Here is a 15,499-nt window from a genome sequence, read left to right on the forward strand (position 1 = left end):
CAATTTGAGCAGTCTGTAAAATAAATAGTCTCTCTAATTTCTCAAACTGACTTTGAGAAATATGCCCCGACGGTATCGAAAATGAGGGAATTGAACTGGCGGTACGTGGATATTCCTTTGGACGTGCACCTTGGTGAGGGACAGACTGACCATTAATAGGAATTCCTTCAGTAACGGGCGAATGCGGAACAGCGGCTGCACCCTGCAATACTTCATCTACTTTACTAGAAGCCAAAGCGGGACCTAATCTATCAGGTTCAATTTCAAGATCAACTCCTTGAAATTGTTCTTCTAATACTTGGAATCTCGACTGGTAGCTTACTTGAGAAACTAAACTTTCAGAGTCAGAATCTTCTGCTACATGATCATCAGAGGCCCCCGGAAACAATTAGTTTCTAATTATTGCCCTTACGGTATTGGCTGTGTAATATCTATCGTATGGTACTCCCAATTTATGGGCTATCTGCCAGCACGTTTGAAGTTTCAAGGAGTCCAGCTTTGACAATGTTAAATCTTCAAATAACTCTTTAATGTGATCTTCCATGATCAAAATTTTGAAATTAACTAAAGATAAATTCCCAGTATATAGCTTTAATATTGTTCTTTTGATCAATGTCTTAGAACAACAGCGATGCCGGACAGGCCCCCATTTGTTGCTAATAAGAAATTTTATAAAGAACTTCAGAATGTGGTCTGTTACTATTTTTTTCTTATGCAACAAGATTTTGGATCCGAGTTATTTAAAGGTATTTTAAAGTCTAGGGGAAATAATTTCAACTGGGAATCTCCATAGAATAATATTCAAATTTATTAAAGTATTTAAATACAATACTTTATCTTTTCTCTGTACCTAATATTATATCTTAATACTTTGTACAATAAATTTACAATATACATATTTAGTTCAAAATCATGGAAATATCACATTAATAGGGAAGATTAATTATTCTTCCTGTAATTAAGTCTTCACTGACATTTACGTCTTTGTCTTAAGACTGTGTAAACTCAAACTACAAAATATACAAGATTCAACAAGACTTTTGAATCCGGCCGTAAAGTAAGTAGAAAGCAAGAGTTTGTCTGAGAAGACGTATCTCTATGGATTACTGAACTGACCAAGAATATAAATATCAAAAGAATCTTTCAGAGCAATGAGGAACAAACTGAGTCAGCTCTAGAACCTAATTCTCAAACCCATTCAAACTGTACACCGTAAGAGAGAACCAATATACGATCAGTTGTCAAGGCTAGAACAGGGAGCGGACTGACTACCTGCTAGTCTGTTGACCCGTCGTCAGGTTGGATCACCTCACCCAAACGTCAGTCAGCCGGACAAACAATTGAACAATTCACCGGATGGTTCCGAGACTTATGCTCTATATACATAAGAAATCCTATCTAACAATAATAATAAAATAGGGACAATACCATGGTATTTTTTATATATTTTAACAGATAATAATACTATAACGCCGAAAGTCTCTACTCTAGCTATAAACGGGGACTTTCGCGCTATAATATTAAGTGATGATCATATTCTCTTACAATAGTTAAATATCAAAGGATAACCAATCTCCAAGATATAACACCCTCATGCTGGCACTCCTCCAGGTATAGTACCACTTTCCTTGAAACCCCCATGGTGGCACTCCTTCATGTATAGTACCACTTTCCTTGTCACTGTCATGATGACACTTCAGGTATAGTGCCACTTTCCTTGACACTCACCCTCATTGTGACACTCCTCCAGGTATAGTGCCACTTGTCACTCATGATGACACTCCTCCAGGCATAGTGCCACTTTCCTTGTCACCCTCATGGTGACACTCCTCCAGGTATAGTGCCACTTTCCTTGTCACTCACCCTCATGGTGGCACTCCTCAAGGTGTAGTGCCAGTTTCCCTGTTACCCTCATGGTGGCACTCTTCCAGGTATAGTGCCACTTTTCTTGACACCCCCATGGTGGCACTACTTCAGGTATAGCATCACTTTCCTTGTTACTCATCCTCATGGTGACACTCCTCCAGGTATAGTGCCATTTTCCTTGTCACTCTCATGATAACACTCCTCCAGGTATCATGCCACTTTACTTGTCACTCTCATGATGATGCTCCTCCAGGTATAGTGCCACTTTCCTTGACACACCATGGTGGCACTCCTCCAAGTATAGTGCCACTTTCCTTGTTACACTCATGGTGGCACTCCAGTTTTAGTGCCAGTTTTCTTGATACCCCCATGGTGGCACTTCTCCAGGTATAGTGTCACTTTCCTTGTTACTCACCCTCATGGTAACACTCCTCCAGGTATAGTGCCAATTTCCTTGACACCTCTATGGTGGCACTCCTCCAGGTATTGTGTCACTTACCTATTTACTCACCCTCATGGTGGCACTCCTCCAGGTATACTGTCACTGTCCTTGTCACTCACCCTCATGGTGGGACTCCTCCAGGTATGGTGCCAATTAATTCATGTTTCTAATGAGGAGCTCATTAGGTGGGTAGCTCAAGCCTGTGTGGTTCACACGACTGGTTAGTAAATGGAACCTTGTAACTAGGTTAAGTAAAGCAGAGTAAAAAGATTTTTTTTATTGGTGTCATCGCCCATAGTTAAAAAAAATAGTAAATGAAGTCGCTATCTAGAACATAAACTAAAGTGATCTAACCCAACCTATAGTGATCTAACCCAACCTAGAGTGATCTAACCCAACCTATAGTGATCTAACCCAACCTAGAGTGATCTAACCCAACCTAGAGTGATCTAACCCAACCTATAGTGATCTAACCCAACCTAGAGTGATCTAACCCAACCTATAGTGATCTGACCCAACCTAGAGTGATCTAACCCAACCTATAGTGATCTAACCCAACCTATAGTGATCTGACCCAACCTAGAGTGATCTAACCCAACCTATAGTGATCTAACCCAACCTATAGTGATCTAACCCAACCTATAGTGATCTGACCCAACCTATAGTGATCTGACCCAACCTAGAGTGATCTAACCCAACCTATAGTGATCTGACCCAACCTATAGTGATCTAACCCAACCTAGAGTGATCTAACCCAACCTATAGTGATCTGACCCAACCTAGAGTGATCTAACCCAACCTATAGTGATCTGATCCAACCTATAGTGATCTGACCCAACCTATAGTGATCTAACCCAATCTATAGTGATCTGACCCAACCTATAGTGATCTGACCCAACCTATAGTGATCTGACCCAACCTATAGTGATCTAGCCCAATCTATAGTGATCTGACCCAACCTATAGTGATCTGACCCAACCTATAGTGATCTGACCCAACCTATAGTGATCTGACCCAACCTACAGTGATCTGACCCAACCTAGAGTGATCTAACCCAATCTATAGTGATCTGACCCAGCCTATAGTGATCTGACCCAACCTATAGTGATCTGACCCAACCTATAGTGATCTGACCCAACCTATAGTGATCTGACACAACCTATAGTGATCTGACCCAACCTAGAGTGATCTAACCCAATCTATAGTGATCTGACCCAACCTATAGTGATCTGACCCAACCTATAGTGATCTGACCCAACCTATAGTGATCTGACCCAACCTATAGTGATCTGACCCAACCTATAGTGATCTGACCCAACCTAGAGTGATCTAACCCAAACTAGAATGATATAACTCAACCTAGAATGATCTAACCCAACCTAGAGTGATTAACCCAACCTAGAGTGATCTGACCCAGCCTAGAGTGATCTGAACCAACCTAGAGCGATTTGATCCAACCTAGAGCGATTTGACCCATCCTAGAGTGATCTGACCCAACCTAGAGTGACCTGATCCAACCTAGAGTGACCTGACCCAACCTAAAGTGACCTGACCCAACCTAGAGTGACCTGGCTCAACCTAGAGCGATTTGACCCAACCTAGAGCGATTTGACCCAACCTAGAGCGATCTGACCCAACCTAGAGCAATCTGACCCAACCTAGAGTGATCTGACCCAACCTAGAGTGATCTAACCCAACCTAGAGTGATTTGACCCAACCTAGAGTGATCTGACCCAACCTAGAGTGATCTGACCCAACCTAGAGGGATCTGACCAAACCTAGAGTGATCTGACCAAACCTAGAGTGATCTGACCCAACCTAGAGCGATTTGACTCAACCTAGAGTGATCTGACCCAACCTACCTGGAGTTTACCTGGAGAGAGTTCCGGGGGTCAGCGCCCCCACGGCCCGGTCTGTGACCAGGCCTCCTGGTGGATCAGATCCTGATCAACCAGGCTGTTACTGCTGGCTGCACACAATCCAACGTATGAGTCACAGCCCGGCTGGTCAGGTACCGACTTTAGGCGCTTGTCCAGTGCCAGCTTGAAGACTGCCATGGGTCTATTGGTAATCCCCCTTATGTATGCTGGGAGGCAGTTGAACAGTCTCGGGCCCCTGACACTTATTGTATTATCTCTTAACGTTCTAGTGACACCCCTGCTTTTCATTGGGGGATGTTGGATTGTCCGCCAAGTCTTTTGCTTTCATTGTGAGTGATTTTCATGTGCAAGTTCAGTACTAGTCCCTCTAGGATTTTCCAGGTGTACATAATCGTGTATCTCTCCCGCCTGCGTTCCAGGGAATACAGGTTCAGGAACTTTAAGCGCTCCCAGTAAATGAGGTGTTTTATCTCCGTTATGCACGCTGTGAAGGTTCTCTGTACATTTTCTAGGTCAGTATTTCACCTGCTTTGAAAGGTGCTGTTAGTGTGCAGCAATATTCCAGCCTAGATAGAACAAGCGACCTGAAGAGTGTCATTACGGGCTTGGCATCCCTAGTTTTGAAGGTTCTCATTATCCATCCTGTCATTTTTCTAGCAGCTGCGATTCATATAATGTTATGGTCCTTGAAGGTGAGATTCTCCGACGTGATCACTCCCAGGTCTTTGACATTGGTTTTTCGCTCTATTTTGTGGCCGGAATTTGTTTTGTACTCTGATGAAGTTTTAATTTCCTTGTGTTTACCATATCGGAGTAATTGGAATTTCTCATTGTTGAACTTCATATTGTTTTCTGCAGCCCATTGAAAGATTTGGTTGATGTCCACCTGGAGCCTTGCAGTGTCTGCAATGGAAGACACTGTCACCTAGAGTGATCTGACTCACCTAGAGTGATCTGACTCACCTAGAGTGGTCTAACCCAACCTAGAGTGGTCTGACCCAACCTAGAGTGGTCTGACCCAACCTAGAGTGATCTGACCCAACGTAGAGTGATCTGACCCAACGTAGAGTGATCTGACCCAACCTAGAGTGATCTGACCCAACCTAGAGTGATCTGACCCAACCTAGAGTGATCTGACCCAAACTAGAGTGGTCTGACCCAAACTAGAGTGGTCTGACCCAACCTAGAGTGGTCTGACCCAACCTAGAGTGGTCTGACCCAACCTAGAGTGATCTGACCCAACCTAGAGTGATCTGATCCAACCTAGAGTGATCTGACCCAACCTAGAGTGATCTAACCCAACCTAGAGTGATCTGACCCATCCTAGAGTGATCTGACCCAGCCTAGAGTGATCTGACCCAACCTAGAGTGATCTGACCCAACCTAGAGTGATCTGACCCAACCTAGAGTGATCTGACCCAACCTAGAGTGATCTGACTCAACGTAATTGATTGCTGATGATTTTATAATATTTTTTTCAACACACCAGTCATCACCCACTGAAGAGGTTACTAGCCCCTTGTTCCCGACACTATAGTTGCTTCTTACGACACGCTTGTCTTCCGGAGGAAAGATTTTTTCCCACTTTCCCAATGGAGAATCATAATACATATTGTCTTTTCTTATTACATTCTTAAGCAAGTTACAGTACCTATAGAAATTTCTTCATGAATAGGATATTATATGTTAGGTAATTTGGTGAGTTTTTTTTGAATTATTAACCGCAGAAGGGATAATAAACTAATAAATCACAAAACCCTAAGAAAGTTGAGTAGTGTGGTTTATTTCCATTGGGTTTTTTAGGTCCTTTGCTTAGGATTTGACTCACTGCAGTGCAGCCTGATTAGTAATTTGTATGTTATAACAGATATATAGACAGTACCATTGTGGTTGTATATTTTACTTAGTGCATTTTTTTTATCACAGTGGAGGAAGTTCAGCTTCTTCGATGTCAAGGCTAATATCGATGGTGGGAAGTTAGCTGAAGCAGTTAAGGTATGTTATATTAGTCTTGCTGTATTTGCTACGAATGTGAATCCAATGTATACATAATCAGAAACATATAGTATTGTACCTGGAAATAATTTCCAATATTTTCTCTTCCTTTTAGTCATACATTTGTATGGAAGTGCCAGTTGCGAATCTATTGTACCACTGAACAGTTTTTCACTTAATTTGATTTCTTTTTTAAATAGCTATATGTTTACAAATGGTTTTCCTCTTAATCTTTACACTGTATTTCTTATCTCTTGATTACCTTTTGGAATTAATTTATATTGACTATGATTAAACATACTGTAGTATGCTCAGTTATAACCCACATGGATACAGAAACTTGGAAATTTAATTGATCTGTATATTTCGACCCCTTTCTGAGGTACTCTTCAGCAGATACACAAATGAAAGGAGAATATGAATTTATGTAAACAAGGCACAGATAAATGCAATATAAGGTCTTGTTCAAAGCAATGTTCGCTGAGTATGTAATGATCTAAATGAACATCTGTGTCTCCATAGAGTGTGAGTCTGGCTGCTGCATGTGTTCATATATTTGTTCACAGAACTACCTACCTCAGACTGACTGGTGAGAAAATTATGTACTTAATCACAGAACTGGTCAAAGATTGGGCCGTGGGAGCGTTGACCCCCAAAACACCCTTCTGATAGACTTGCCTACCCACATACCTCTTACCTCTCGTTCTGTAGGCACTGAATGGCCTCTATGGATTTAGAACTTCCCAATGACTTCCATGAAAAATTACAATGGACATTTGAAAAAGATACTTTACAAATACATTCAAAGAGTTTCTCTCAATTGCAGGATGCAGAAGTGACTTGTACAGCAGCAGGCCGTGGCCATGTTTATGTGGGAGACACAAGTGGATGGGTCCACAGCCTCACACGTCAACTTAAACTGGATTCTTTCCAAGCCCATGATCAGGCGGTGAACTCCATCGCTGCCTTTGATCATACCAGTGTTGTAATAACCGTGGCTGTGAGTACCATCTGTGTGTGTGTGTATGAGTCTACTTTGTATACAAAAGTTTGTTGGTGTCAAGAAAAAAGACTGTAGAGTTTGGTACTTTGTTTCATATATAGTAATGACTCGTGAAATCATAATAACACGATTGTAAACAAACCATGGAATTAATGGGGTTTGAACCCATAGTGAGTCCTAAAACTCTAGGCCAGTGTGTAAGCCATCTGGCTGAGTGGCTTACACACTGGCCTGGATTTTTAGTACTCGCTTGTCGTGGGGTTCAAATCCCACTCATTCCATGGTTTATACAGTAAGAGTAATATTTTTTAAGACATGGCTGTTTCCTACCAAGGCAGGGTGACAAAAAAAAAAAAAGAAGAAACACTTTCACCCTCATTCACTTTATCACTGTGTTGCCAGAGGCAAATAGGTATGACAGTTCAGATGTTCCTCCAAACAGCCACGAATAATTATTTTCTAATATTAATTCTTTTTACCTGTTAGGATGGCAAAGACGGCCTTTCACAGATCAAGGTTTGGGCTCCAGATAAGCCAGATGTTCATGGGCATCCAGCATGTCTGCGCACCATCATCCCGGACCCAAGGCCTGCTTCAGGGTCAAGGTCAAGCTCAGTGCCCCAGCAAGCAATGAAGGTACCCAGAGTGACTGCTATAGCAGTTCATCCCAACTTGTCCATGATGGCTGTTGGCTTCTCTGATGGTGCAATCATGCTCTATAGAGGTTAGTTGCATGGTGTGAAAGATTAACATGTAAATGTGATTACCGCTCGTAAATGTGATTACCGCTTGTTTTAATTTGCAGGAGTGGGAGGGAGGGGTGGTGAACTCTAGCTCATAGTTCTTACCCATGACTTTCAACCAGCTGTCTTCATTGCCTTTTTGTACCAATTTTTAAACCTGTATGGAGTAAGCTTCTGTTAGTGCTCCTTATTTTATCTTCCAAGTATGTACTACTTTGTTTATCTTGGACATTAATTTTTTATCTATGGTAAATCTTTGTATTTCTTATAGTGTACATTCAATGAGGTACTCCTCGCACTCTTAATGTACTGTTTATTTTGTCATATATTAGTACTGTTGAAGGATAAGCTATGGCAGGAAAAGAGGGACTACAAATGTATAAATTCAAGGATTATGTGGAGTAAAATAAAGATTGGATGTGAGAAGTGGGTTATAGTAAGTGTGTATGCACCTGGAGAAGAGAGAAGTGTAGAGGAGAGAGAGGGATTCTGGGAAATGTTGAGTGAATGCGTGGGGAGTTTTGAATCAAGTGTGAGAGTAATGGTGGTTGGGGATTTCAATGCTAAAGTGGGTAAAAATGTTATGGAGGGAGTAGTAGGTAAATTTGGGGTGCCAGGGGTAAATGTAAATGGGGAGCCTTTAATTGAGCTATGTGTAGAAAGAAATTTGGTAATAAGTAATACATATTTTATGAAAAAGAGGATAAATAAATATACAAGGTATGATGTAGCGAGTAATGAAAGTAGTTTGTTAGATTATGTATTAGTGGATAAAAGGTTGATGGGTAGGCTCCAGGATGTACATGTTTATAGAGGGGCAACTGATATATCGGATCATTATTTAGTTGCAGCTACAGTTAGAGTAAGAGGTAGATGGGAAAAGAGGAAGGTGGCAACAACAAGTAAGAGGGAGGTGAAAGTGTGTAAACTAAGGGAGGAGGAAGTTCGGGTGAGATATAAGTGACTATTGGCAGAAAGGTGGGCTAGTGCAAAGATGAGTAGTGGGGGGTTTGAAGAGGGTTGGAATAGTTTTAAAAATGCAGTATTAGAATGTGGGGCAGAAGTTTGTGGTTATAGGAGGGTGGGGGCAGGAGAAAAGAGGAGTGACTGGTGGAATGATGAAGTAAAGGGTGTGATAAAAGAGAAAAAGGTAGCTTATGAGAGGTTTTTACAAAGCAGAAGTGTTATAAGAAGAGCAGAGTATATGGAGAGTAAAAGAAAGGTGAAGAGAGTGGTGAGAGAGTGCAAAAGGAGAGCAGATGATAGAGTGGGAGAGGCACTGTCAAGAAATTTTAATGAAAATAAGAAAAAGTTTTGGAGTAAATTAAATAAGTTAAGAAAGCCTAGGGAAAGTATGGATTTGTCAGTTAAAAACAGAGTAGGGGAATTAGTAGATGGGGAAAGGGAGGTATTAGGTAGATGGCGAGAATATTTTGAGGAACTTCTAAATGTTGAGGAAGAAAGGGAGGCAGTAATTTCATGCACTGGCCAGGGAGGTATACCATCTTTTAGGAGTGAAGAAGAGCAGAATGTAAGTGTGGTGGAGGTACGTGAGGCATTACGTAGAATGAAAGGGAGTAAAGCAGCTGGAACTGATGGGATCATGACAGAAATGTTAAAAGCAGGGGGGGATATAGTGTTGGAGTGGTTGGTACTTTTGTTTAATAAATGTATGAAAGAGGGGAAGGTACCTAGGGATTGGCGGAGAGCATGTATAGTCCCTTTATATAAAGGGAAAGGGGACAGAAGAGATTGTAAAAATTATAGAGGAATAAGTTTACTGAGTATACCAGAAAAAGTATACGGTAGGGTTATAATTGAAAGAATTAGAGGTAAGACAGAATGTAGGATTGCGGATGAGCAGGGAGGCTTCAGAGTGGGTAGGGGATGTGTAGATCAAGTGTTTACATTGAAGCATATATGTGAACAGTATTTAGATAAAGGTAGGGAAGTTTTTATTGCATTTATGGATTTAGAAAAGGCATATGATAGAGTGGATAGAGGAGCAATGTGGCAGATGTTACAAGTATATGGAATAGGTGGTAAGTTACTAAATGCTGCTAAGAGTTTTTATGAGGATAGTGAGGCTCAGGTTAGGTTGTGTAGAAGAGAGGGAGAATACTTCCCGGTAAAAGTAGGTCTTAGACAGGGATGTGTAATGTCACCATGGTTGTTTAATATATTTATAGATGGGGTTGTAAAAGAAGTAAATGCTAGGGTGTTTGGGAGAGGGGTGGGGTTAAATTATGGGGAATCAAATTCAAAATGGGAATTGACAGTTACTTTTTGCTGATGATACTGTGCTTATGGGAGATTCTAAAGAAAAATTGCAAAGGTTAGTGGATGAGTTTGAGAATGTGTGTAAAGGTAGAAAGTTGAAAGTGAACATAGAAAAGAGTAAGTTGATGAGGGTATCAAATGATTTAGATAAAGAAAAATTGGATATCAAATTGGGGAGGAGGAGTATGGAAGAAGTGAATGTTTTCAGATACTTGGGAGTTGACGTGTCGGCGGATGGATTTATGAAGGATGAGGTTAATCATAGAATTGATGAGGGAAAAAAGGTGAGTGGTGCGTTGAGGTATATGTGGAGTCAAAAAACGTTATCTATGGAGGCAAAGAAGGGAATGTATGAAAGTATAGTAGTACCAACACTCTTATATGGATGTGAAGCTTGGGTGGTAAATGCAGCAGCGAAGAGATGGTTGGAGGCAGTGGAGATGTCCTGTCTAAGGGCAATGTGTGGTGTAAATATTATGCAGAAAATTCGGAGTGTGGAAATTAGGAGAAGGTGTGGAGTTAATAAAAGCATTAGTCAGAGGGCAGAAGAGGGTTTGTTGAGGTGGTTTGGTCATTTAGAGAGAATGGATAAAGGTAGAATGACATGGAAAGCATATAAATCTATAGGGGAAGGAAGGAGGGGTAGGGGTCGTCCTCGAAAGGGTTGGAAAGAGGGGGTAAAGGAGGTTTTGTGGATGAGGGGCTTGGACTTCCAGCAAGTGTGCATGAGCGTGTTAGATAGGAGTGAATGGAGATGAATGATACTTGGGACCTGACGATCTGTTGGAGTGTGAGCAGGGTAATATTTAGTTAAGGGATTCAGGGAAACCGGTTATTTTCATATAGTCGGACTTGAGTCCTGGAAATGGGAAGTACAATGCCTGCACTTTAAAGGAGGGGTTTGGGATATTGGCAGTTTGGAGGGATATGTTGTGTATCTTTATACGTATATGCTTCTAAACTGTTGTATTCTGAGCACCTCTGCAAAAGCAGTGATAATGTGTGAGTGTGGTGAAAGTGGTGAATGATGATGAAAGTATTTTTGTTTTTGGGGATTTTCTTTCTTTTTTGGGTCACCCTGCCTCGGTGGGAGACGGCCGACTTGTTGAAAAAAAAAAAAAATTAGTACTGTTATGCAGTTTAACCAATGTGAAAAGCAATAGCATTGCAAACTTTCATGAGGATCATTCAGGAAAAGTATTCCTCACACTCAGTGAGTGAGGTAACTACTTTCATAATGATCATTCAGGAAAAGTATTCCTCACACTCAGTGAGTGAGGTAACTACTTTCATGATGATCATTCAGGAAAAGTATTCCTCACACTCAGTGAGTGAGGTAACTACTTTCATAATGATCATTCAGGAAAAGTATTCCTCACACTCAGTGAGTGAGGTAACTACTTTCATGATGATCATTCAGGAAAAGTATTCCTTACACTCAGTGAGTGAGGTAACTACTTTCATGATGATCATTCAGGAAAAGTATTCCTTACACTCAGTGAGTGAGGTAACTACTTTCATGATGATCATTCAGGAAAAGTATTCCTCACACTCAGTGAGTGAGGTAACTACTTTCATGAGGATCATTCAGGAAAAGTATTCCTTACACTCAGTGAGTGAGGTAACTACTTTCATGATGATCATTCAGGAAAAGTATTCCTCACACTCAGTGAGTGAGGTAACTACTTTCATGAGGATCATTCAGGAAAAGTATTCCTTACACTCAGTGAGTGAGGTAACTACTTTCATAATGATCATTCAGGAAAAGTATTCCTTACACTCAGTGAGTGAGGTAACTATTTTCATGATGATCATTCAGTGAGTGAGGTAACTACTTTCATGATGATCATTCAGTGAGTGAGGTAACTAGTAACCTATTGACTTTACATGTTAGGTCACATTTCTGCTATATAAAACTTGTTTTAATACTTTAGTGTTTCTTGATAATGTGAGAGAGATCATGAAAGCTATTGAAGTATTGCTTTTCTTTCTTTCTTTCTTTCTTTCTTTCAATGCACTGGCTTTATCCCACCCAGGCAGGGTGACCCAAAAAGAAAAACAAAAGTTTCTCTTTATAAATTTAGTAATGTATACAGGAGAAGGGGTTACTAGCCTCTTGCTCCTGGCATTTTAGTTGTCTCTTATGACACACATGGCTTACGGAGTCCCCATGGAGTTGCTTCTTTTCACTGTAGTTATATTGCATATTAAGATAGTACCTGTTTTTTGTGATCTTATTTCATCTCTAATGCTATTATTTTTTAGATTATCTTTTTTTTATGACTTTATTGCATCTTTAGTACTGTTATTTTTTTAAATATCTGTTTTTTATGGCATTGTCAGTACTATAATATTTGATGCCTCTCACAGGTGAAGTAAGTCGGGAACGAGGCAGCAAACATAGGGTTCTGTTGACTGTGTCGAGCGGTGTCACATCTCTCCACATCCGCCACACAACCCGCGCCACCCACCTCTTCATCACGTCCTGTACCAATATTTATTGTCTCAACTGCACTGTCAAGGACAAGGAAACTACAGTAAGTGGCTGGATCGTTCTCTTTTTATTTACCTGGAATACTCTGCATAACCAGGGGCTCTCTATGTCCACATCCAAATGTCTCAATTGCAGGATGCAGAAGTGACTTGTACAGTGACTTGTACAGTGACTTGTACAGTGACTTGTACAGTGGAACCTCAGTATACAACCAGCTCCCTACTTGAACAAAGCTCAGCACTCGACCAAACAAATATGACTTGCCAGAACTTCGCTGTAAACTATTTTGTGCTTTGCACTTTGTAGTGTTTTTTTTTTTTTGTATTATCTGTATAAATAAGTCACCATGGGGCCTACGAAGGTTAGTAATAACAGCCAACCAAAAAGAAAACTGGTTGGGAAGAACTTGTTCGATACTCAAATGGAGCAGCACTCGAACAGCCTTCTGGAATGAATTAAGGTCGCATACCGATGTTCCACTGTATGTGTCTTGCAGAAATAAATCTTTGTTTTTGTATTTATTTATTTTTTTAATGCTTGTAGTTACAGGTGTCAACTCTTGCTCATAGTGACCTATCTTGAGTGTTCAGTTTGTAATGTAATTTTGTAAGAGTTTCTACCATTTGTAGCACAGTCATTATCTGTAGTGTTATCTCATATTGATACCCAGTCTTGCAGTGTTATCTCTTATTGATACCCAGTCTTGTAGTGTTATCTCTTATTGATACCCAGTCTTGTAGTGTTATCTCTTATTGATACCCAGTCTTGTAGTGTTATCTCTTATTGATACCCAGTCTTGTAGTGTTATCTCTTATTGATACCCAGTCTTGTAGTGTTATCTCTTATTGATACCCAGTCTTGCAGTGTTATCTCTTATTGATACCCAGTCTTGTAGTGTTATCTCTTATTGATACCCAGTCTTGTAGTGTTATCTCTTATTGATACCCAGTCTTGTAGTGTTATCTCTTATTGATACCCAGTCTTGTAGTGTTATCTCTTATTGATACCCAGTCTTGCAGTGTTATCTCTTATTGATACCCAGTCTTGCAGTGTTATCTCTTATTGATACCCAGTCTTGTAGTGTTATCTCTTATTGATACCCAGTCTTGTAGTGTTATCTCTTATTGATACCCAGTCTTGCAGTGTTATCTCTTATTGATACCCAGTCTTGTAGTGTTATCTCTTATTGATACCCAGTCTTGTAGTGTTATCTCTTGATAAATTAGACACATGTGCAACTCTTGGGTATCTTTATTGAGGAAACGTTTCGCCACACAGTGGCTTCATCAGTCCATACGTAGGAGAAACTTGAAGAACAGGAGGAGAATGAGGTAATCAGTCCCTCAACCTTGAGTCGATGTGTTCAGTCCATCAATCTTGAATAGAATATGGCATATGAGCGGAGAAGCAGCTTATAAACCGTATGGCAGGAGATGTGCAGCAGTCATAGGTGGTGTCACATTTGTCCAATGTGGAAGTAGGTCGTGCAAGCGAAGAATTCCTAAGTATTAAGATCCCAAGAAGTTGCAGTGTCTGACAGGTTTGTAGATGAATGGTTCAGAGAACCATTCTTCAAGTTTCTTCTACGTATGGACTGATGAAGCCACTGTGTGGCGAAACGTTTCCTCACTAAAGATACCCAAGAGTTGCACATGTGTCTAATTTATCAACATGTCGGTTCTCTGAACCATTCATCTACAAACCTGTCAGACACTGCAACTTCTTGGGATCTTAATACTTAGGAATTCTTCGCTTGCCTAATTCTTGGGCACGACCTACTTCCACATTGAACAAATGTGACACCACCTATGACTGCTACACCTCTCCTGCCATACGGTTTATAAGCTGCTTCTCCGCTCGTATGCCATATTCTATTCAAGATTGATGGACTGAACACATCGACTCAAGGTTGAGGGACTGATTACCTCATTCTCCTCCTGTTCTTCAAGTTTCTCCTACGTATGGACTGATGAAGCCACTGTGTGGCGAAACGTTTCCTCAATAAAGATACCCAAGAGTTGCACATGTGTCTAATTTATCAACATGTCAGTTCTCTGAACCATTCATCTACAAAAGTGTTATCTCTTATTGATACTCAGTCTTGCAGTGTTACACTGTAAGTGAACACATATTTTCTAGTGCTCTGTCTGTATTTATAATAATAATAAGAATATTTTTTTTATTAACACATTGACCATCTCCCACCAAGGCAGGGTGACCCGAAAAAGAAAAACTTTCATCATCATTCACTCCATCACTGTTTTGCCAGAGGCATGCTTACACTACAGTTATAAAACTGCAACACTATCACCCCTAATAATAATAATAATAATAATAATAATAATAATAGTAATATTACTACAAATAATACTAATAATAATACATTGTTGTATCTGTGGACTTCTGACAAGGCAGTTATAGTGTGAATGATGGTGAAAGTGTTTCTTTTTCAGGTCACCCTGCCTTGGTGGGAGATGGCTGGTGTGTTAAAAAATAATAAAAATAATATTTTCTTTCAGCTCAAAACATAGACTCCACAAAAGTCATTATATTAGACCTTAGTGCAATTATTTGATTACCACTTTATTGTTCACCACAACTTATATTAGTCCCTTTTATATTATAATTTTATACTATAATTCTAACTTTAAAGAATTACCTTTAAAGTACTACCTACTATCATATTCCCAAGCTCCATTATTTGATCATCACTTTATTTGTTCACCACAAATTATTTTAGTCCCTTTTATATTGTCTCCTTTATTTTAGCTTTAAAAAACTACCTTAGCTCATTAT

At 40.1% G+C, this 15,499-nt stretch overlaps 1 protein-coding gene across 4 annotated transcripts in view; it reads left to right on the forward strand.

Moving 5' to 3' along the window:
* The window catches only part of Vps11 (vacuolar protein sorting 11), an 81,084-nt gene that overhangs the window by 12,996 nt on the left and 52,589 nt on the right, over positions 1-15,499 (forward strand). For all 4 annotated transcript variants that reach the window (XM_070098378.1, XM_070098380.1, XM_070098381.1 and 1 more), the window contains exons 2-5: positions 6,115-6,183; positions 7,010-7,183; positions 7,673-7,910; positions 12,580-12,746. In XM_070098378.1, coding sequence (XP_069954479.1) covers positions 6,115-6,183; positions 7,010-7,183; positions 7,673-7,910; positions 12,580-12,746 — 648 coding nt within the window. The remainder of the gene's footprint in view (positions 1-6,114; positions 6,184-7,009; positions 7,184-7,672; positions 7,911-12,579; positions 12,747-15,499) is intronic.

The sequence above is a fragment of the Cherax quadricarinatus genome, chromosome 62 (assembly GCF_038502225.1).
Source record: "Cherax quadricarinatus isolate ZL_2023a chromosome 62, ASM3850222v1, whole genome shotgun sequence".
Lineage (NCBI taxonomy): Eukaryota > Metazoa > Arthropoda > Malacostraca > Decapoda > Parastacidae > Cherax > Cherax quadricarinatus.